The sequence below is a fragment of the Notechis scutatus genome, chromosome 4 (genome assembly GCF_049901735.1).
Source record: "Notechis scutatus isolate UNSWTSFEM ecotype Mainland chromosome 4, rNotScu1.2, whole genome shotgun sequence".
NCBI classification, from domain to species: Eukaryota; Metazoa; Chordata; class Lepidosauria; order Squamata; family Elapidae; genus Notechis; species Notechis scutatus.
In genome coordinates, this window is record NC_142012.1 from 30,570,014 (window position 1) to 30,595,040 (window position 25,027).

At 38.6% G+C, this 25,027-nt stretch overlaps 1 protein-coding gene across 2 annotated transcripts; it reads right to left on the reverse strand.

The window, feature by feature from the left end:
• Nucleotides 1-7,712: 7,712 nt before the first annotated feature.
• USP38 (ubiquitin specific peptidase 38) lies at nt 7,713-24,602 on the reverse strand. 2 transcript variants are annotated; one of them, XM_026668808.2, is made up of 10 exons: nt 23,530-24,602; nt 21,017-21,149; nt 18,694-18,823; nt 18,419-18,520; nt 17,153-17,311; nt 16,327-16,520; nt 15,215-15,308; nt 14,208-14,314; nt 12,231-13,566; nt 7,713-9,615 (listed from the first exon to the last, which is right to left on the reverse strand). In XM_026668808.2, the coding sequence occupies exons 1-10, from the start codon at nt 24,284-24,286 to the stop codon at nt 9,454-9,456; spliced, it is 3,174 nt and encodes a 1,057-aa protein (XP_026524593.2). In that variant the 5' UTR covers nt 24,287-24,602; the 3' UTR covers nt 7,713-9,453. The 2 variants fall into 2 exon arrangements, with proteins under 2 accessions (XP_026524593.2, XP_087819213.1); XM_087963087.1 differs by having other exon boundaries at nt 23,514-24,523.
• Nucleotides 24,603-25,027: the final 425 nt, after the last annotated feature.

Genomic DNA, 25,027 nt, shown 5'->3' on the forward strand with positions numbered 1-25,027 from the left:
GTCATTTCATATCTCCCCCAAGTCAGAGGAAACCTCTCCCTCTTTTGCCAGGTGTGGCTGCCTGGAGTTGGGGGAGGGAAGGACGGCCGGGCTGGAAGCCTCCCCACCATCCCAGGTCTTTAACACCTGGCTTGCTTCTCCACTACTGCCTCCTCCTCCTCCAGCACCTCCTTCTCCGGGTAGGGCGATTATGAACTAACCAAGCGGTTACACTGATACCCCAGCTGCTCTCTTTCCCGTGGTAAGACTTGGCATGTGGAGAAAGGAGCTGGCAGCTGCTACTTGGTGGTCCCGTGGGCGAGACGAAGTCATCCGGGTCCCAGTTAAGACATACCAGTCACAAACCCAGAGTCCAAGCCAAGAGGGGTCACTTCTCCCTGCCAGGAAGAGCGGCGGGCGTGGGCGCAGGCATGCATGGTTCAGCACAGCGGGCAACCTCCACTCTGGGCTGATGAGCCACATGCTGAAGACCAGGTGGCTGTCGGGAAGGTGGGGCAACACGGGTGATACTGGTGGCAGATGAACTCATACATGCGGGAGATCATGGCATAGGCCTGGCCTGAAAGGGGGTGGGGGTGAGGGGAAAGGATCATCTGAATTGATGTCATCTCCTTCCTCTTGCCTCTGCACATCAAGGAGGTTGAGCAGCTGCCAGCAATGTCAAGGGAAGATGTTGCAAGGTGGATGCTCAAGCCCTCCCAGAAGCTTCTCTTCCTCCTCGACAGAAGCGCTCACATGCAAAGCACTCACTGCCCCTCTGGCCCCCAACAAGCCTCTTCCTTCCTGCTGAGTGTTTGAGAGCTTCTGGCAAGGAGGAAGAGAAGCTCCTGAGGGCAGGGACGTGGGAAATCACGGCATCAAAGCCCTTCCCGGGTGTTTCCTCACCTGCGAGAGGGGAGGGTGCAATCTCCTGCGCCCCCCTAGGAGCTTCTCTTCCTCCTCACCAGAAGTGCTCATGCACAAAGCACTCACTGCCCCTCTGGCCCCCGACAAGCCGCCTCCTTCCCTCTGAGCTTGTGAGTGCTTCTGGCGAGGAGGAAGAGGGGGTCGAGCCTCCCCCTCGCAACATCTTCACCTGAGGGCAGCTGCTTCCTGCGGCTCAGGAGGTCCGCGTTCTTCCCGCTGCTGCTCGGCCTCATCGATGCACTGAGGCAAGAAGCAGGAGCCACAACACAGGAGACTGCAGGATTACCCCATGTCCCACCTCAGCATGCTGCAGCCCACCAAAATTTTCTCACAGCCCACCAGTGGACCGCAGCCCACTGGTTGGTGACCGCTACTCTAGACTTAGGAAGCAGGCAATAGCAAATCATTTCTGAAATCTTGTCAAGAAAACTGCAGGGACTTGTCCAGGCCAGGAGTCCATGCTGACTTGAATGCAAAAAACAAAAACAAATAAATCCAGCACAGATAAGAGCCATTATAATTTCATTTGAAAAAAGAGTTTCATTTCTGATACCACTATCAAAAACCGTGATATAGTCTAGCCAACACTATCATTCCTGGTAGCAGGATGTATAAATTCCAAAATTGAAAACAACTGATGATCAAATCATGAAAAAAGAAATGTTGCTTAAAACATTCCTAGTCTGAAGTTTCTCAATGGCAAAGAAGAAAACAAGAAAATTAACATAATAATACTTTACAGTTTAAATATTTTTTTAAACGAAGAAATTGGCTGTTTCTCTTAAACGTCTTTCTGAAATGTGATTTATTTCCCAATTTTTTGCTCTTTCTTCTTTTTCCTTTAAGAGTACTAGATACAGTTGATAGAACAATCCTCTGAACATTTACACACAACTCAATCCCAGTATGTTCTCTGGAGATTAGTCATAGGTACAGTATGTATGCAATGGATTACAGACTTTTGTAGGGATATTGTCTGTTGCCATATACAACAACAATTGCAACTATGATAAATTGACCGACAGCCTTAGTTACTCTTGCATGTCGTCTATGCATATGCAATCTTTCTCTACATCCCTGGAAAATCCTTTTTATAAAACATTTGACTGTGTAGGTGTAAATACCTAGTTGTATATATTTAAAGGCTTCACCAAATTCCATCTTATCTCTGTATTCAATGTATTAAGGGATTAAATAATGATGGAGATAAAACTCTTGCTTTTGTATTATGTAGGCTATACATAAAATCTAATGTGACATTGTGCACATTAGCAAAGTGAGTGTCCAATTGAAATTGATGCAAAACCATTCTGCTAACCTTTACTGACAAAAAATGAATAATCCTATTCAAAGAAACTAAACACGTGAAATGTTAAAAGAACGGATGGAAACCAAATGCCTATTTCCTCAATTGTTTTAACAATAGTCTGGTCTTTCAGATTTAATTTACACTGTTGGTGTCTAAGGATCTAAGGACTTTAATAAATCTATGAGACTAGCAATAAAATCCAATCCATAAAAAAAAAAATCCCACTGAGTTTCTTGGGATTTACTTCAGGAAAGGCTGTATAGAATTGCAGCTTGGATCCCAAACCAAAGCCTGTTTGCATTGTACTTGGGAAGTACATAAAAGCTCAGCTTAAATTGGAGCTGCCTTAGATCCCATTTCTGTCACTTCTGTGGCTGTACTTTAAAGCCTGAGCATCGTAATCTAACTATCATCTGACCACAAGTTATTGCTGCAAAGTCTGGAAAGCACATTTGTCCAGCCTGAAAAAATTTATTGAAAGCAGGTGGTTTAGAACAAAAAGCCAAGAAACATCCACTTATTAGGTTCCCCTTAAATATAAGATGTCTAACAATAAAAATGCAATTAACATAAGCCAGCTATCCTATCCAGATGCCATTAACCACTTACTGCTTGGGACTGGTAGAAGCTATACATGGACAGCATTAGTTACTAAAGTTACTAAAATCTGCCATCGTTAAATGTCATTTCCTGCAATGTAAACTTTATAATTAATCATATGGCCATTTAAAGATAGTAAATATCACAATAAATATCATATTTAAATATGGCATCAATATAGTATTGACAGTTCAATCTATGCATACATCTATACTCTATTTTTGGAACTTGGCTCACATATTACATTACATTATGATTTATTTAAACATTGTTATTAAATAAATCTCAATTGGTTGGGTGTACAATTACATACCAAGCAATAAGCCATGATTTCAAAATTATAGTGGCTAGGATCATATAATATAGTAAATCAAACAAATGTTATTGTGATTACCTTTGCACAAAATGTAAATTTAGAGTTAAATTAAGTCATGCATAATTTAATTATCAAGGAGAGATTTTAAAAAGTTGGTCTTCCCAGTCCTGGCTGAATTCTCACTACATTTTCCACACAGCTGAATTAAAGTGATACCAATAGATCTGTATGTTGGCAGAAAACTGTGGCCAACATAAAAGGTACAGTCCCTATTTCCAGCCCCAGACTGCATGTAAAGACTGTTTAGACTTACTATAAAACAGCACAAGTAGTCCTTGACTTATGACAATTGAGCCCAAAATTTCTGTTGTTAAGTGAGAAATTTGCTAAGTGAGTTTTTCCATATTTCACAACCTATCTTGCCACAGTTTTTAAGGGAATCATTGCAGCGGATAAGTTAGTAACTCGGTTTTACATAAATCTGGCTTCCCCACTAATTATGTTTGTCAGAAGATAACAAAAGTGATCACATGACCTTGAGGCATAGCAACGGTCATAAATATGAATCATAAATATGAATCAGTTTCCAAGCATCTTGATCATATGAATTTTGATCATATGATCATGGGGCTGCTACAAAAGTCATAACTGTGAAAAATGATTATAAACCACATTTTTCAGGGCCATCATATCTTTGAATGGTCACTAAACAAACTGCTGTAAGTCAAGAATAACCTGTAGTGCCTTGGCTTCAAAGGCATGTTAATCAAAGACATTGGTTAGCCCCTCTAGTGTTGCTCCTCTTCTTTCCAAATATCATCAGCTAGCAGAAAACTTTCTGCTGGTTTTGAGAATATTAAAGATTGGGTTTTGGGAAATTGTGAGTTTTTACTAGTGCTTTACTTCCATGTTAAAGCAGAGAAATAGAGGTCTACTCACCAATTCTGAAACTGCACTGATGCAGCTGGCAGGAAATCATCTGCCAGTCCCAAAGGTATAGTAGGAATGTATCTTAAGGAGGTGGGGTGTTTTGTCAGATAACTAGATCTCACTCTCCTACTTTACTGTGCCTTCAATAATGCAGTTTTAATGCTCTTTCAAAACTGGTCACCATTCCAAGCCTCCTTATGAAATGTATGGAGGGGTGGAGTTTTAGAAAGCAACACATCCATAGTTTCAGAACAATTGTTTTGACGCTCTTCCTAAACCCAGCATTCCCCATAAGCTTTTATTGCCTGTTTATCAAACATGCACCCAGCACTGCTGGAAGCCTATTGAGTGCAACATTGGCTCCAAAGCTGTGCCTAGTATTTTTGGCATGGAGAAGAAGAAAGAATGGTGGTTAGAAGAAGATCTCTGGGACTGGAATGTTAGGGAGTGAGAGTATGCATAATTCTATTTTGAAGGCAAAATTAATGTGTTTTGTGGCAATGGAGAAAATGGTAAAAAGATATGAACACATTAGCAAGAGAACTGAAGAGAGATTTGGCAATTCCTTTGCTGTTTTGACTGCTTAATTTCCATGATACGCTTTGCTTTAAGAGGGACTAGCCGTCAGTTGTGCAAATTGCAAAGTAAACTTCATAAAGTGCATAGCACTGCTCTTTGGAAAACTGAAATACAGCACCACCTCAAGCTTCAAGCTGGAAACATTTGGCTCTGTACATACTGTGTTCATTATTTTGTTCTGTATTGATGTACAAACATTGAACAGAAATGTTTCTTCAACAGATACTTTGAAATTTTCAGTGGTAATATTAATCTAAATCTTTTACATTGGACTTCTATTTATATTAAAATAACCCTCTATGTTCATGTCTATGGAGATTCTCAATCATCCAGATCATGGTTGTGCCAAAGGAGCTTTTTCCAAAAGACAACTGGACATTCTTGATTTTTTCTTTGAAAACATTTTGCTTCTCATCCAAGAAGCTTCTTAAATTCTGAGTTAGAAAAAATATTCTATGGTAATATTCTAAATGTTTATATCACATGAAAACCAATGATTCTGGAATATTTAAAATTGATATATCATCAGCAATCAGTGAGAGAATTTGGCCCAAGTGCAAGATAAACTAATTCCCATGATAATTATTGGTGGTGACCATTAGCCAATAAGTAATGGCATAGTCACCCTTCAAGAAAATTAATTTAAGAGCCAACATTTTATTAACTCTCCGGTATCATTGTAGAAATGAGAAAGGCTGGAATGAGAGAAATAACTTTGAAGAGGAAAATGCAACACAAATATAAGGACAAGAAGTATCTTCCTGTAATTGCTATTCATTTATTTGATTTATATGGCTGCCTATATTAAGAAACTCTGGGTGGCATACAACCATAAAACCTCTAAATAAAACAAAAAACCTGCACCTTAATTAGAGAAGTAAACAAAGATAATTAGGGAACTAGAGGCATATGAAGAATGGTTGCAGGAACTAACAAAACTTAGGTCTAGGGGTGACATGATAGAAGTCTTTGAACATTTAAGGAGCTTCACAAAGAAAGGGGAATCAATGTATTCTCCAAAGCACATGAAGCCAGGACAAGAAGTAACAGGATAGAAACTTATCAGAGAAATCCAATCTAAAACTAAGAAGATTTTTTCTGACAGTGAGAACGATCTATGGAAAGACTTACCTTCAGAAGTTATGGGTGCTCCATCATTAAAGGTTTTAAAGACGAGATTGGACAGCAACTTGCCTGGAATGGTACTGTCTTCTGCTAGAGCAGGGGATGGGACTACTGGTAGAAGATCCCCAAGGTCCTTTATTAATTATTCCCTGTGGGATGCCCCACGGCAGGCTATTCTCCTTCCATGCTTTCTCCCCATAATATCCAAACACCTCAGTAAAAAGCCAGATCTTAATGATTTTCCAAAGGCTAGAAAGTTAGGCACCTGCAAATTGATGTGCTGGTTTTCCACAAGGTTGGGGCCCCACAGCTCAAACTGTCCTTCCCACCAACACTGACTTGGAATCAGTCATGGAGAAACCATCGTGCACATTTAGACATATATTGCCATTGTAAAAATAGGATTTGTGAATTGTGGCTGTTTGCAAACAGTTGGTGTTCAAATATTTGGGAGGAATGCTATCATTTGATCAATGCCTCAGCAGACCTGCCAGATGTATCTCATGCTGGGGAATATATGTGGACAAAGAAAGCTGTACAATTCCTATGTACAACATTTCTGTGAAAAGTAGTGGAGTAACTTTTTATCTTTCTGCAGTGCTTCAAATTCTGATAATTATATTAGTAGAAAAAGGTAGAAAAAGTCAGCCTTGCTTTATAAACATTTTTACTGCATAAATATCCTGTATAATTTGGGTGTTATGAGGCATGGCTCTTACTGACAATCACTGAATTCACACTTCATTTTCAAATATAATATAGTTTATTTGGTTTGAGCTTAGCATTTTGTTTGAACTCAATGAGTGATAGCTTATCAAAAGTTCAGTCCTCTACTGTTTTATAAATTTCACAGATTTATCCATATACATACCTGGGGTACTTTCCATGAGCTTATTTCAAATTATGTCTGAATGGACTTCAGTCCACATTTACGCACCCACAGTTGGGAGAATAATTGATTTCACTATTTAGTCAGTAACGTTTTCAGAAAATTGAGGTGGTGAGGAATGACCAAATGATTATAAAAGAAACATGTCCATTTTATTATAGGACTCAATATTTTAATTAATGGTATGAAACAGTTTTGATAGAATTGAACAAAGTTTGAATATGAATATACATGAATTATAGCTGATGTGTGCTGAAATCTGTATCAATGTTCACAAATTATGCTAACTTTATAGGCCTTTAGCTTGGACTATGTCTATGTGGCAGTCAATATTTACCAGTTTATTAGGCAAATTATTGTTATGGAAAAATATACTGTAGTGTGCAGTACCAATCAAATATCTTTCAAAATGTCTTTCTTCAATAAATTTAAAATAAGAGTAATTTCAAAGATAGTCTCAAAAACATATTTCTGCAGTCATTCAAGGTCATTATAAAATAGGATAATTGAAAACAGTAACCTTAAGGAAAATTATAAATTTTAATGGCTTGGCATTATTTTAATTGGAAGCTATGGCAAATTCAGCTGATCTTTTCCTGGTACATTCTGTTGCTCCCTATGAGAGATGGTGCCCACAGAGGGAAGCTGGTGTGATGGAATATAGTGAAGCAGCAGTTTCCTAGGAAGGAGGGAGCATATTCTAGAAAAAGGGTCAAGAGGCACAGCCCAGTGAGGAGGAAGAGAGTAATGATAGAATCTCCAGGATATATCCTTTAGAGTGAGAGTAGTAAAGGTTTAGCCTGGCAAGATTTTGTCCATGGTGTTCAGTAAAAAACTGAACTTTGGCTGAATTGTTCTTGGTCTTACACTAAGAAGATAGTGGTTTTATATGTATAATTATGACTACAAGGAACTATTCAAGATACTACCTTTTTAAAACTTTTTTTTTTTTTAATTTTCAGGAAATAAAATGCTATTTACAGAAGACACTGTCCAGACCTAGAACATTACTTCAATTGTCGGTGGATATTTTGACTCTAGGAAATAATAGCAGAAAATGGCAGTTGTCCTCAAGTCTGTTGGCAAGCAGTCCATTTGATTAGCAAGGTGAAAAACAATATACTGGACTATCTAGTTCAGGGGTGTCAAACAGGCAGATACATCACACACAGACCACACCCACCCCAGCTCTGTGAATGGGAAAAACATCGCAAAATATCACGTGACAGCAACGTCATGCCTTATGTTTGACACCTGTGACCTAGTTCTTTGGCTCTTGTGTTGCAGGTTATTAACATTTAGTTCCTAAATGTTAGGCCCATACTGATTTTTTCCCCTTTTTCCTAATATAAAGTTTTAAAAACAATTGTAAGTTGTTATTTTTAACTTCCATAATTTACTAAAAGTATTTGAACAATACTAGCACAGGCAAATAGACAATGGCTGAATTCTTGGATAATGAGTGTAATTTGTTTTTAGTTTAATGCATCTTTGGTGTAATACAAATCCAGTCAGTGTTACAACTCCTTATGCCCTTCAAAATAGCATTGTTGAAAATCACATATTTTAGTAAAGATGTGTACATTAATCCTGTATAGGGCTTACCAAACTATTTTTACTTTCAACTCGATGCCTCTAAGGTCCCAGGTACTCAAATCTTCATTGTGTGGCTATAGTGTATTCCAATGGTGCAAATGTGTTCTAACTTCAAAAAGTATCCTCACCTTGTTTCATTTTGAGTATTTGTTTCTCAATCTCCAAAACCTGCATATTCACTGAATAATCTTGATATGCAACAGGATATATGAAAAAAATTCTACATAAGATTCACATGAGGAAAAGAAGTTTCTTGCCAACTACCATAAAATTAGCAAATATGACCCCAACAGGTTTAATCTCGGCAATATATGCAAAACTTAACTTCCAATTTTTTAAACAGCAGTGATAATTTTCAATGCAAAAAGTTTTAACCAGTATTATTACTAAAAATATATGAGCAACTACTATATTTTTGGAACCATCAGACTTTACTTTTGGAGAAGCTAACACTTTTCAAAAATTCATGAACTTCATATTAAACAAGAAATTAACAACTCATGTTCTACACCTTTCTTCAGCTTCAAAAAATTTGTACTTTGTTACAGTATGGCAAGGCACATAGAAACTCTTCCTTCAAAGCAAGATGTACTCCCTGAAATAATTTTAAAATCCTCAAAGCAATAAGAAATACTACAAATGTTTTTCTTCCCCCCAAAAAACTTTCACATCCATTTAGAAAAGTGACTTAACAAGCACATGAAATTGATTTTTTACATACCTGTACTTGTAATACAAATATATTGAATTAGAGCTTTTGTTATTCTGGGTTACATTGTTTAAAAGATTAGATTTCCATTTAATAGTTATCATTTCTAATGCCTTTGACAATTTACATATTTAAGAAATAAAATAAAAACAAATACAAGCATTGTTGGTGTCACATAAACAGGTCTTTTTTCAAATATTATTTTATCACTGTACTTAGAATTAAATGTTTAAGTGCTTTATATTGATCTATATTATTATTTTTTAAGTTTATTTCCTTTTTGGCCAAGAAGATCTTCCAAAAAACAAGTGAATTTAAGAGGTAGATTTCTCCATGATGCACTTATTTATTTCAAATAAAAACAAAAAACAAAAGTTGTTTTTAAAACAAAAATCACATCTTGAAAAAAGCTTGGGACATTATTTAATACAGTTCAGTAACATTAGCACTCCTGTGCAGGAATCAAAGCTGTTTATAAACCAATGCAATCTTCCTTAAAATACAAGCCTGCCAACAGTACTAAATCCTCCCCCACCACCTCCACCAGTTGGACCACAACTCCCTGGGGGATCATTGTCATCAAATCCATTTGGCCGAAAAGAACAGGAAGCTGCAGATGCTTCTAGAGCCTGGGTTCGAGCACTAAGCTCTTGTTCCTAAAAGAAAGAAAAAAATGAATGGTGGTCTCACACACACACAGACACATTGGTTTTAAGAAAATTGATTGTGATGCAAATTTCAGGAGGGGAAAAAAATAGGAAACAGAATTATACACATGACATAGCTATATCAAATAGTTTTATCCAATACTTCTTGAATGGTGACCCTATAAAACATAAACACCCTACAAAATAAACCAGAAGTATCCAGTTTTTTTTTTACTTGTTTTAGAAACTTTTGTTTTAAACTTAAGGACCTCTATAACTACTCCAGAACGTTTCAAATTTCGTAGATGAAGGAAAATATACCTTTGGTCCTGGTGACTGACTCAGATTGGATCTTGTAACATTTTAAATTTCTTTAACATATTTTAACAAGACACTAGATTCATCATAATTCTAGTATTTCCCCAAAACATTCTGGAAAAAATAGCTTGTACAGTTCTAATTAGTCTGCCTATAGATGAAAAAAACACCAACTTCTATATGAAGACATTCTTAGTTTTGCAATGATTGATTTAGGGCAGTGATGGCTAACCTTTTCGTCATCGCGTGCCAGAAATTGCGTGCGCGCGCCTGCACCCATAATGCAATGTGCATGTGAGCCCCCTCCCCCTGCGCATGCACCCCCGCCCACACATGCCCCACCCCTGTGCATGCACGCACATCTCCCGTGTATGCCCCACTCCATGTACATGCACATCTCCCGCGCATGCATCTCCCCCTGCGCTTGCGTGGCAGATACCCAACAATCAGCTGTCTGGCAGAGGCGTGCATGCACATGCGCAGTGGGTCTGTTCTGGGTGACCGCTTGCATGCCAGTAGAAATGGCTCTACGTGCCACTTCCGGCACACATGCCATAAGTTTCCCCTCACGGATTTAGGGGTGGAGGCAAAATTGTTTATTAAATTAAGTAAACAATTAAGAACATCAAATACTAGTTTTGCAGGAATGCTATATAAATCCTTTGACAAGCTTTTTGGATACGTTTTCAGTTCTGTTCAAACCATGGATTAATAAGATGTATAACAGATCAAGGACTCAAATGATCAGCATTCCTATCCTTTTTATTCCCATTGAATATTACATCTATTAACTGGTAGAACTGTGTAATATTTTGAATGGGTCAATAGATTCAACAGAACATTGACTGAATCAACCCACTGAAGCAGATTTATTAATCAAGAAAAGTGGACCCAAAGCACTTCAGAGATTTGATAGATTTGGGTAGTTGTGATTCTTACAAATAATATACAGTGTAGTAACTTCAGCACTGAATATTATGATTTCTGGAACTGACACAAATTATGGCCAGTAATTTTATTTGTTCATTATAATATCTACCAATCAGATCTTTTGCATAAGCAGGACTAACCTTGCCTAGGGTTTCTTTCACTTTCTCAGCTGTCACATTCATTAGTATGGCCAATCACAAACCTTAATATTACTCTCTTGCACTAATGGAATGTACTGATCCTGCAAACACAACTGGAAGTTCAATTCAGCTTTCAGCATTGTAAATATAGATTCAATGTTATTAATTAACTAGCTATATAGCGCCACCCCTTTGATTTATGACCCTGGATGGCAAACAACAAATCAAAATTTAAAATATCAACAACAATTACCATACTTGATTTCCTGGTTCAATTACCAGAGGAATTATCAAGTTTTTCATGTATTACAGAAGGTCACCAGGATCAAGGACATTTCAATGTTGGGGGAGAGGCTATTTTACAGAACAGATGCAATCATCCAGAGGTACATTTCCTAAATCCCATCTGACAAGATTATTTAATTGAGGGGAACAAGAAGGGAACTGCCATCTTGTCAAACCTCATTGAAAGCCATAAGAAGTAAAAGAGAAAGGTTGCCTTACTTTTAAACTCTGCACAGCTAGAAAAGGTTTTAAGCCTCTTTATTCTTCTAAAAATAAGGGTGTAGTAAATTAGTAAATTCTTCTCAAATCAGCCTAAACCTTAGGGACAGCTTTTTGTCAAGCTGAATTCTAAATTGTGGTTTACAGTACCCTGAGTTTTTAAATGACTTTTTTTCATGCAAAGCCTTTATTATATAATCATAATATTTATATATTCAACAAGTACAGATCACAAAATCCCATTGTGGCCCACCGGCGTCTGACAGAGCTGGCAGCAGAGTCACAGCCACTCAGATTCATCTCAAACTGTGAGATGGGTGAAAAATAAATATAATAATAAAATACTTTATAAAAAAGTTATTATGATTGTAGTTCCAAATCTAAAAGTTTCCTAGTATGATTTGATTGCTTATTTAGTAACCTATTATTATCACTGTTGTATCTTATGATTCTTGATTTTTTTCTTTTCATGTATACTAAGAGCATATGCACACTTTGCCAATAAAGAATTCTATTCTATTCTATTCTGAAAGAACTACGTTACTTCAGTTCAGAAAATATTTAAGGTTTTCCTTTGCCAGAAATCTGGGAATACTAAAATTTAGCAATCCGTAACATTATCTTAACAATGCTGATTAATCAGAATAATCTACCTAAATTTGTATTCCCAATCTTATATTATACAGTCCACATTTACAGTAATTATACAACTGATTAATATCTGCCCCTTACCTGCAAATACAGCTTATTGTCTTTTGTAATTGCATCCATAAGTTCCTTCTGCAGAGGGGGATCTCCGTTGATCCAGAGCCCACTGGCTGATTTTGCACTGATAGTCCCAGCACTGTTTTGTTTTTTGTAAACCAGCACATAAGCAGTATCTTTGGGGAACCTGCTTGTAATTTTTTGGACTGATTGAAATGAGGTGAAGGTCACTCTGCTGTCATTAAATAGAAACCACTCCTTTGAGACTTCATTTTCATCCAGATCCTTTTCAGTAGCTGCAGTTAAATTGCTCTGAGGGTAAGCTAAAGCCAGAGTTTGGGACTGATCAAAAGATCCTAGCGAAGACCCTGAATTAGCAACATTTCTTGCATAAGAATAATAATGTCCACTTTCAGAAGATATGCCAGAGTGAACAACTACAGAACTTAATACATAAGGGATTAGTTGAGGGCAACTGACTTCTTCAGCACCAGAAGGCTTTAGTTTTTTAGCCAGATTCTCCCCTGTGTCAGAAAACTCAACACTCACAGACCAAATGCCCGACAATGTACTTAAGGATGAGAGAGTTCTATTAACAGGTAATTCTAGAACAAGCGGAAGAGACACATTGTCTAGGATTTTGCGCCTAATATGACACTTGGGATCATATGAAAATCTCAAAAGTGTAAGGATGAGGTATTCTGGCTCCTCTACAATCTGCATAATTTTTTCTGCATTTTGTAAAGAGGCACATTTTTCACAAAAGTATTTGTTATCCCCTTTAAGAACTTCAGGTGCCAAAAAATAATTTAGCAAATCAGTAACTGAAGGAGTAACTTCACTGATGTGTTTCTTCAAGTTATCCCCAGCTTCAGTCTTACAGATAAAAGGATCAGAAACAGTTTCAGAATTTGAGTCACTGGGGGCATCTTTCAAAGTCCCATCGTTTGTGACCATTTCACAGGAATCACCAACTGTGACCACACCCGATGGCATCTCTGTCACAGGGCTCAATGCCCTAGCACTGACTTGTTCCATGGAGTCATCTTTCTCATCAGATGAATGTTCTACAGTTGGTGGGCTAACATTTTTAAAGAATACTGGAGGACAAAAAGCAAGTGAAAGATCTGTGAAGGCTTCTTCTTTATGAGAAGTACTTTTGCAATTTAAACAGCATATGCTTGTTTGTAGTTTCCCTCGAAACATTTTTTCTATCAAGGTTCTCTCCTCTTTCACTGAACATGACTGCTTGATAAGCAGTTGAGATTTGTTGGCTACTTCTTGGACCAGGGACCCTTCATTCATTTCCTCGGGAAGCTTTGATGAAGACAAAACTTTCAAGGTTCTCTCTTCTTCATGTAGCCTTAGGGGGAAAAATAGTTCTATTCAAGTTATATTGTTCTCCACCAGTTTACCTATTTGATACATTACTATGTTTCAGTATCTTATACACACAACCAATTTTTTACTAGACAAAAGTAGTGTGGAATAAAATACTATAGTTTTAATGCTGTCCGCCCAACTACAAATACACTCTGCTCCATTGCTTTAATTCTAAGAGTTACTTTACTTTAGTTCAGCTCTAACTGGGGTAAAGTTTCAGCTGTTTGATGTATCATATGGATTTTATAAACAGAGAAACATTCCACTGCAGAGATTCAAATGGTTTTTAGGTAACAGTAACTGAAAACCAAGATTATATCGAAAGAGACTGTGACTGAGATATCACACATCCAAAGCAAAGCTTATTATTTCAGACCATATAAAATTCAACTAATTTATTTTTAAGTAATATTTTTTTTTTACAAAGATACAGTACTATATTTTTTTGTATCTGAATATTGGGAATACTGCTTCAAGTTTTGTAGCTCTCTGTGGAAGACGTTTATGGTAAATACTTCTTACCCAACAATGTTACAAGAAATGCATTGCCTACAACATATTTTGCATATAAAATGTTATTTAAAAATAATGTCTTGGATGATGAATTCAGATTGTAATTACCTGTCTAGCAGGAACCTAAGATATTCAGAGCAGTCCTGCTGAGATCTGGAAGTAAACCAAGGAGGCCTAGACGCCTCAAAGAAAAGCCGAGGAGCATAGGCATCCCTCTAGATAAAAACAAACAAATAAGACAAAACAAATTTCAAACACTGACACTATTCTACAAAGCACTTCATAATTTATAAAAAACAGAAATCAAGTGAACAGGAGGCAAGTATAGTAGATGTCCGCCTTCCCAGGTATTTCAGATAGGAAAGAGACCCACACAAGTTACTTCTCATTTATTATAAGGCTACATTAACGGAATCTTGCAAATGTAAAAGTACAAATCTCCAACCATTTTTCATTGAAAGCCTGAGAAGTTAGGGAGGTTTATGCAGCTGCAGGAAGTACTCTCATACCTGGTTCTTCCCTAGACATGATCCCTTCATCCCACTTCTCAGTCTTTCTCACCTACTATGGCATAGTGGAAAAGCTAAAGGATTAACGAACTGTTTTGGCTGCAGAATAAATCCAAATATTGAAGTATCTATTTCCCTATTTCATATTCAAATTTAATCTTGAATATGAATTTAGAATTAAAAAGTATATTTGAAATATAGGAAAAATAATCATCATTATTAAAGACTAATGAAATTTTATGTATTTGAATGCAACGAGAATTGTTTCATGTCCTTTTCCAAAGTAATTTTGGACATTAATCCTAACCTCTTAATGTATTACTTTAACTTGTTTGAATAAAACACTTGATTATATCTAATTTAAAATTACTGTTTTATGAGACCATCTTACAATTTTAAGAGTATGGTATCAGTATAGTGCCCAGTTTCAACCAATCTGCACTTTTTCCACAAGTATCCAATTCTTCTTTCAACATTTCAGAGATGAAACAAAATGGTCTGCATTTTCTACTGATTTATAAAAAATTCAAATATTCCATAATTACACATAAGGCCAAAAAACCCTTTTTTGCAATATTATTTTAATTTTCAAAAAACAATACAGACCTGTGTATGAGCAAGAAATGCAAAAAGATGTTGCAATTTTCTCATTAGTGAATTGCACCCATTTAGATTTAATGATAACACATGTCTTCTGAAACTGCAAAAAAAAAAATGAGATCATGTTTTCAAATACAAAGTTATACAAAGACAATCCAATGTTTCAAGTGTGTTTACTAACCTAATTTAAAATAATTTAACTATGCTCCAAATCATATTAGCAATATAAGACTGCTCAAACTTGAATTAAATCTTAATGCTAAGCCATACTTTCAAAGAACAATTTAATCACTTTGGGAAATGACTGCTTTGGTTTAAAATTTAAAGGGGGGGGGGTTGGAGAAGCAGCCTTCAAATAAATTTATCCAATTATAAATAATGCAGAGGGGATGCCTTTAAATTTCCTTCTACTATAGAAATATGTTTGGCAATTAACTCAGGGGTTCTCAACCCCCAGGCTCCAGATTGGTGCCAGTTTGCAATCTTTTGGGAACCAGGCCACACAAGGGACGGGAGAGCATGCAAAACTTTCTTTGCTCATTTGCAGAGTTAGGTTGCGCGCACACAACCATTCTCTCCTGCACTGCTGCCTACCTCCCCGCTGTCTACCTATATATTCCTGGTATTTATATCCTAAATAATTGTAATTTTCTTGTTTTATTTGCTGGTCAATGACAAAATAAAATTTTATTATTGATTTTCTTTAATCACGATGTGAACTGAAGCAAGGACACACATTCTGCTATTTACTCAGATTCTTACTACCATATTCAAGCCAGCACAGAACTAGTAGTAGAAATAATAATAACATAAATTTACATGCCATTCAACTCCCAGCTATTCTGGGCATTTACAAATGGTTCAAAACATTTAAAAACAAGGAACAAAACAAGGAACAAAAAATAAAGATGGTAAAGTAAACAAGCCTAGATGGTAACAAGGAAAAGGAAGAAAATGGGTGCTAGTTGTCATCATCAACAGCTGTCTTCAGGGCACTTTGAAATGCCAGGATGGTAGAGACTGTTTAGATCTTAAATTTTAAAAATGCCATGTATTTTTTTTTTTAAATATATTGCATACACAAAAAGTTGCAAGCCTTAAAATAGGATTAAACTTACTCTGTAGCCATAAATAGTGCTTGAATCACACTGTTCATGTAACAAGTATTTCCTAAATTAATTAGACCAGTCTTTCCAGTTTCAGATTTTCCAGAAAATCTAGACAGACAAGATTGCAAGGAACTGGACTGAGATGTCCAGGCACTCTGATTCAGTATAATCTTAATTTTTTCTTCATTGGGTTTGGAAAGCTCCTATAATGAAAACAGAGAGACAAATCAAACAGCGAGTGCTATGAAAGTGTTTTCATGACATTTATATTTTCTAAAAGAGTAGCCAAGCAGCCTCTGTTCTATTTGTAAACTGACAACAACATATAACCATCTTGTTCACTATATTTTTATTTCTTGGAGTGCAAATCAAAGATCAAAGCTAAGTGCTCACCAATCCATCGTTACAGACATTGCCTGACATCTTGTGGAAGTTTATTACATATATCTATACACATATTTTCTAAAACACTCTTCCCTTGCTAACAAAAATGTGAAAATCTTTTTTCTAATCTGGCAATTGTTGAGCTAGTTTAAACAGCAACCTCTGATATCAAAGAATTAGCTAAAATGACTTTCTTTTTAATAATGAAGAAACACCTCTATGAAAATCTTCCCACATTGAAGTAAAAATATAAATTACCATTTTCTTTTATGGTAATGTATTTCTTTTATGGATAAATTTCAAGACATAACAGTGTTATCTTTTGCTCTGATAATTTCAATGTTTTTAATTACTTTTTCCTGAAATCTGAAAATAGCCGACACAATTTTTATGCATAGGAATAAAAATGATGTTTAAATCCTTCAGTACTGAAATATTTGTGTTTGCATACCTTTATTGCTTCTAGAATGGGTTCATAAAGTTCTGGGAATCCAGAGTAATGGTACATCATACAGTGCATTAATTCACTCAATTGTTCTAAGAATGCTGTGCTGGTAGTCAGACCATTACTTTTGACCGATATTACCAGTTTAACCACATGTGGAACAATCTAATTTTAAGATAAATAGATTAATGATTGGCTTGCTTGTTGAACATAATACATTTTAAAGAAAATTACTATATTATAAAGTCACAACATATTAACTATGATATTTCTATTTACCTGAAAATCTTAATTGATCAGTTTTATCTATATATTTTAAATGAGCAACTTCAAGTTAAGAAATATAATTTCACATTCTATTGGGGTAGAAATAAGGATAGCCAATATTAATACATTGTTACTCTACATGTTGTGATTGAAACATTTATTAAGGTTTTAAAATGTATGGTAAGTCTGCAAATATATAAAACACCCTATTTTTATGACGTATTCCTGAAATTAATTTTACAGCTCCATAATTTTCCACTTCTGCTAGGAAATAAGAAAAAAACTTATGCTAAAAAGTGCTAAAAAGAATATTCCATCATTTTAGAATTAGCAGAGTACACCTTTGATCGTTCGTTCCTATAATTTTTAGTTTAATTTGCATTGTTGCTAAATTATAATGCATGCTGTTCTTTGTAACAGACATCTGTAGCAAAGTCACAAATAAAATTAATTACATCCAAATTCACCGAAGACAGACTGTTTAAATTCAGTTGAAGCTTCAATGAAGCAAACTAGGAAATCAATTTTGATTATTTCACTTTCATTCTGCATGAGCCATTTCTATTCCATAAGGTTATCAAATAGGTGTATTGGAGGGGGCTACATGAAGGAATGCAAAAAAATTCTATAGGGTCAAAGACGTTTTGGCTGGAATAACACTGGAGTAACCATCTGATATAACATTTTTAGAAAGAAAATGTTAGACATCAGCAACAAAATTCTGCGAAGTATCTCTCTCCTTACTAGATTTTACATTTTTATGTAGATAAATAACAAATTATTTAAATTACTGTTATTTAGATTTGTTTTAAATTATGTTACATGACATAAATCATTAAGATTGAGGAAGATAAGAATCAATTTTAATATAATCAAAAATTATGATTCTTTTTTTTCTGGGTTGTAAGAATGTGGTTTTGGTTTTATTGATATAATAGTGAAATGGCATGGTTATAGATATTTTCTTTTTCAGTGAGTTTTAAAGCAAAAAAAGATAAAACTCACCAAGTGAAAAGCCTCTGGAGAATGCTGAAAACTGAGCAGCATATGAGAAAGGACAGCCAAAGCACCAGGTCTCACCAGAGGAAACCAAAGGCGATTAAATACCTTTCAGGAAAAGGAAGAATTGTTATTAAAAATAAGAAATGTACAGCAGTATTATAATTCTGTATCATATATTTACAAATACACAAATTAAAGTGAAGAATTTTTATAAAAAAGCAACCTGTTTACAATTTTATTACAACAAAATTCTAATAATCATTGATAATACTACTTACCAATTCAATCTTAAGCAAAGTAACATCAATAAGGATAGTAAACTTCTGAACTGCAGCCAGTCCTTTCAGTAGTGCTATCACCCAGGTCTCCACATGCTGAGCTAATGGCCAGGACAACCAGTCAATCATCCTGAAAAGTGATGAAATTCTCTTTTTTAGTATTTCAGCTGCAAAACCTATACCTCAGCACAACAAATAATGTTCTTCTGCATCAAGTCAGAATGTTCAGACTCTCCCAGAAGCTGCTGATATAGCTTTACAGAGGAATTATTGAGTCTTATTATTTGTACTTCTGTAATTCTCTGGTTTAGTACAGCAACCAAACAGAACAGGTACAGACATCAACAGATAGTCAACACTGCAGAAAGAATAATGGCAACCAGCTTTCCTTCCATAGAAGACGTGTATATTACACAGGCCAGAAGGAGGACTGAGATGATATCTGCAGACATGGAAATAAACTATTTCACCTTGGAATGGTGCTATGGGACACTGTATGTTAAGACAACTAAACAGAGAGTTTTTTCCCACATGATTCTCACAGCTTCTGTCTAATGCAGTGATCCCCAACCTTTTTGACGCCGCGGCCCGGTACCGGCATCAGCTGCGCCGCGCCCGCCCGGCATCAGCTGGCGCCGCCATCTTTTTGATGAAAAAGTGCTTCCGGTGACCTCACCGGAAGCACGTTTCATCAAAAAGATGGCGGCGCTGCGCTTCGTGAGCTTTTCCGGTAGAAATGGCTTTCTACCCGGAAAAGCTCACTGAAGCGCTGGCACCGCCATCTTTTTGATGAAAGCGTGCTTCCGGTGAGCTTTACCCAGAAAAGCTCACCGGAAGCACTTTTTCATGAAAAAAAGATGGCGGCGCCCAGAAAGCCGCGGACCGGTAGGAGTTGTTCCGCGGACCGGTACCGGTCCACGGACCGGTGGTTGGGGACCCCTGGTCTAATGTGTATGCATATTAAACCATGGAATATTATTTATCCTTTTCATTACCTTCTTCATTTTCTCATTTTATTCGTATTATATTATTATTCTCTCCATTGCTTGCAAGTACACTGAGTGCTTTTATACTGGACACAAATTCCTTCTGTTTCCAATTACACTTGGCCAAATAAAGTATTCCATTCCAATATAAATCAAATCCAACACAGTAACACCATGTTCGAACATATGCAAATTTAATCTGCATATTATCTAGAATGGCCTTGGTTATCTGAGGAATTGCCTCTGCCTGATTGTGTGCACTTGTGCTATTAAGTCTGGCAGAAGAGGCATGCTTAAGGTCCAGTTTAGTAGGGAATGCCGTATGTTGGGTCCTGAGAGCCTTTCTGTTGTGACATTCATGCTTTGTGACAGTAGGCAGTAGTCCAAACAATAGCTATGTTAATTTGTCATTGTGTTTACCCAGCTGCTATTTACATGTATATTGTCTGTAATTTTTGGTTTTGTTTGTTTGCTGTGGTTTAAGTACTGTACGCCAGTGGTCCCCAACCTTTTTTGTACCAGGGACCGGTTTCAAGCAGAAATTTTTGCAAGGACCGGGGGCAGGGGGAGAAGAAAGGAGGCTCGCTCTCTCGCTGCTCCACCATCCAAGGAAGAAACTGCTTCAAAGAAGCGGGGGCTTTTCCTGTCGCCGCTATTCGAAGCGCCCGTTTCACCCCACTCCCACCCCGCGCGCGCTTCAATCCACAGTGTCCCGTTCTGCCTGCCTGCCTGCTTGCCTTAGTTTCTGGTTGTTTGGGAGCAGCTTCGGCTGAGAATAATAACTATTCGCCTCTTTTACTCAGCCGAAGCTGTTCCGATTCAACCATTAACGAAGGCAGGCAGGCAGGCAGAACGGAGCACTGCGGGCGGGCGGGCGGGCGGGCGGACGGGGTGGGGGTGAAACGGGCGCTTCAGGGAAGCTGCGGCGACAGGAAAAGCCCCCGCTTCTTTGAAGCAGTTTCTTCCTGTGCTGGTGGAGGAGCGAGAGAGCGACTGAGAGAGCTGACCCAGAGAGAAGGACAGGCTTCGGTTGCTTCCTCCCTCCCCTTCTTTCATTTGTGTCCTTGATCCCCGATCCCAGCAGCATTCACCGAAGGTGAAGAAAGCCGCCATTTTTTAAAAAAAAATTCTTTGCGGCCCGGTAGAGAGTGCTCCACGGCCCGGTACCGGTCCGCGGCCCGGTGGTTGAGGACCCCTGCTGTACGCTCTCCAGAGTCATGAAGTTGAGATAAGCAGTGATTTAAATTGAAATAACAAACTTCCTTTTAAAATGCATGTAATAAACAAGATGCTTAATTAAGTTAACAACTACTCTTTTGTCAGACTGAATACTATACCTGCATAAAGCTTGTGTCATACTTGCATCTTTTACATTTGGATCTGTGGTAAGGCTTCCAATCAGGACTGTAATCATTTGTAAGGGGATATGCTGCACAAGACTTGCCAAAGCAACCGAAGGTTCAGAAGTATCTATAATTGCCAAACATATAAGAAATTATAATACATTATTTCTGCTTTTTCCACTAAGATTTGAATCAATTTTAAAATGTGTATTTCATGTTTAACCATATTCTGAACCAATTCAAAGCTCTCAGACTCCCTTAAAACCCAAATAAGTGATACTCAGTGGAAGCTCTTTGCTGGAAGAATAAAAGATACTATTTGAGCATTACTGCCTATTTTCATCTGGAGAAAAGCTAAGGAAACTACAAGAGTACTGGAAAAATCAGCTCTTACTTTCCTCTAATCGGGCTTTCCTATATCATAATTCAGCTCACAGATAGTCTGGATATAACATAGTTTGGTCTAGTGGTTTGGCACCAGGCTAAAAACTGAGTTCTAGTCCTTAGGCATGAAAACCAGCTTGGTAACCTTGGGCTAGTCACTCTCTTTCTATCCAAACCATCTCATATGGTTGTTGTTGTTGTGAACTCATAGAATTTCTTATTTACATGTTGTATGAAAATTATTTGTCTCACAGTCATATAGATGCAGCATTCAGTAATATGATGCTACTATAAAAAGGACACCAGCTTCAATATCCATTTTTCTATTTTTAGCAAATTCTATAATTCAGATTCAGTCATGTGAAAAAGGAAATACACCCTCTTTGAGTTGTATGATTTTATGTATCAGGACATAGTAAAAATCATCTGGTCCTAAGTTCTTAAAAGTAGTTAAGTACAACCTCAGATGGACAATAACACATGACGTATTACACCATGTCATGGTAAGAACTACACTCTTTAATTTGTAATATATATTTGGTTAAACTTGTTCTATGGTGCTGCAATTAAACACTTTCTACTTGCCTTAAAATATCACATTAGAAAGTGCATTTTAAAGCTAATAGTCATTAAAAGCCATGCAGACAGTCCAAGAAGCCACTTCATAACATTTAATATTAACTATATCATTAATAATACCATAATAACTTAAGTGACTAAAAGTTTCAAACAATAACAAAAACATAACTGGCTTCTATCTCTCTCATCAAAGTAGAACCTATACGATCACCAAACTGTGCCTGAATTATATTATAAATCAAAGCCCATCACAAATCATGGCACATAGGAATAAAAATATATACGTTGCTACTCTAATACTCTCCAAAATATTTACATTCAGTTCTTCCTACTTCCCCGTCCAAGAACTTCTAAAATCTCATCACCAGATCTATTAATCAATACAAATGCTAGATAATTTAATCAGTTTTTTTTAACCTACCCTCTTTGAAACTTTAGAAACTTTGCTCTAATCAGATATCACACATACATACACACATATATATACATAGATTTGTGTATCTGCCATTCTTCAATGGAAGAAGAAGGGGGGAGGAAATGGGTAAAACTTTTTGATGTAACATGAATATCTTAAATCTTATACTGAACCTGTATAACTTGCACATGATATACAACCGGAGGACCGGAGTCAGATGTCTAGAAACTTGTCACCTCTTGGAAAGAGGAGAAGGGACCATAAAAATTCCAGCTCTGAAAGATACTCCCTGGGAAACTCTTCTAAGATACGTTCCCAGGAAAAAAAAAAAAAGGGGGGGGGGTTTAACATGTTGGTTCTTTGTTTGACTAAATCCACATCAGAATAAGGGGAGGGATTCTAACTCCCTTTATCTATTACTGTATGCCTGGAAGCATCTTAGATTCTGCTTTGACTAGTACTGGGATCACTTCCTTTCAATAAAGAATTCCTTTTGAAGTACCTAGCTTTCAGAAGTTCATTCTTTTCGGTTGAAGGGGAAAAGTCCAAATACTGTGTAAACCAGAACCCTGTTAGCAGTAAAGAAAAGGTTCTGTTCTCCTATATTTAACTAGCTTTTTTTAAAAAAGCAACCAAGGGCAGGTATAATATATCTTGAGTTGCCAAAATCCAGGAACCACTAGAACAGGGTTCTCCAACCTTGGCAACTTGAAATATTTGTGGACTTCAACTGCCAGAGTTCCTCAGTTCGCAAAGAAAAGCTCTGGGAGCTTTGAACTCTGGGAGTTGAAGGCAACAAAAGTCTTCAAGTTGCCAAGGTTGGAGACCCCTGCACTAGAAAGCAGCAAAGGATTTTCAGCTTTCAGCATCTCTGTGCTGCCATCCAGATTTATTTTATTTTTTTATTTTTTGGCAAACGAGGTGCTGGAAGCCTTACCCAGCTTTCTCCTCTCACTTCAACATCCCTCTTGTTCCTAGTCTTTTTGAGGGGCTGGCTGGCTGGCATGCCTTTACCCTTGATACCCCCCCCCCCCCTTCTTCTTCTTTTCAACTTACAGAATCCCAAGGGGATTCGATTCAACGGGGAAGCCCGGGAGGAAAACGCGAGCCTACCTGCCTGGCGACCTACCGGTGGAAGAGATGATGGCGAAGAGCTCCTGCAAGGAAGGCAGCAGCGTGTCGGGTTCTGCTTTCCAGATGCCGCGCAGCAGGTTGCTGACTTGGGTGACCTGGGAGACGTAGAGGCGGAGAGCAGCTTCCCGGGTGCTTTGGGTCTGGAAGTGAGCGATGCTGCGTACCAACTGCTGGCAAAAGGCGAGGGCGAGTTTCCTACCGCGGGGCAGACACTGAGGGAAGTCGCTGAGGAGCTGGCAAAGGCGAGCGCACAGAGGCGCCGGCGGCCTCTCGCTCACCAGGCGCAACGCTTCCCTCTGGAGCAGAGCGAAGAGCTCCAGCACCGCCGGGCAGCTGATGAGAAGCCGCAGGCCCGTCTGGACGTAGTCTAAGACGCTGGGGTCCAAGTTGGAGCCGAGGCCGGGAGGAGGAGGAGGAGGAGAGGGAGAGGGAGCGGTGAGGAAGAGCAGGGACGCGGGGCCTCCTCCTCCTCCTCCTCCCCCGTGAAGCAAAGCCAGGACCAGGTCGCGCGTGAAGAAGGCCTCGAAGTCGTCGCGGTGGTGGCGAGCGTAAGCCTCGAGGACCTGGCGGCCGACCTGGCGCTGGAACTGGTCGGGGCCCTGCAGGATGAGGCGGCTGCTCAGGGCGAACATGGCCTGGCACTGCGGCCCGCTCAGCGGCGACTCGGCCGACTCCACCACGCGCTTCACGATCATCCGTTTCACCGACAGCGGGTAGGACGAGCTGACCAGCCCTTCCAAGATCTTCTCCATGGCGAAGGCCGGTCCAGCATTGGCCACCCCTTCCGGGTCCCCCCCGTTCGGCCCTTTCCCTTCTTCGCTCCGCGGTCGCCTTTCAACCGCCCGGCCAGCAGCGCCGCCTCAGCATCGGCCCGGCCCGGCCCGGCCCGGCGTTTCTCAGGAGGCTCCTCAAAACCGAGACGTCGGAGGCCCCAAACGCCGGGGAAGCACGTGACCCGGAAGCCACAGAACAACGCATCGTCACGCCGGACGGGAAATGGAAGGCGGCCGTTCCAATTGCGCATAAACAAAGGATGGTTCGGAGGACGGCGGCCTGGCCGGCGCGCCTGCGCATTCCTTCCCCCGGCGCTTAGAAAGGCCTCAGGCCCTTTGCGTGACCCAGAGAGGAGGGTGTCACGCGAGGAAGAACGAGGTTGAAAGGGCGGAGGCTGAAATAGAGCAGGAAGTTTAATGTGACCTGATTTGTAGTGTTTATTACCGCTTGGTCCCTTTACAGCAGAGGCCTCCAAACTTGGCCACTTGAAGACTTGTGGACTTCAACTCCCAGAATTCTCCAGGACCAAGAGAGCTTTTTGCAGAAAGAGCTGCGAACAAAAATTGTGACCACGGCCTACGCTCCTTTGCAAAGGGCCCAGCGGGGAACACGCAACCTCCCAAAAAGGCGCCGAGAAAAGGTCACCCACAGCCCAGCAGTCCAGGACTGAAGGGCCCCATTTTCCCGTGTGGGAACGGGAAACAGGTGGCGCCCAGCTG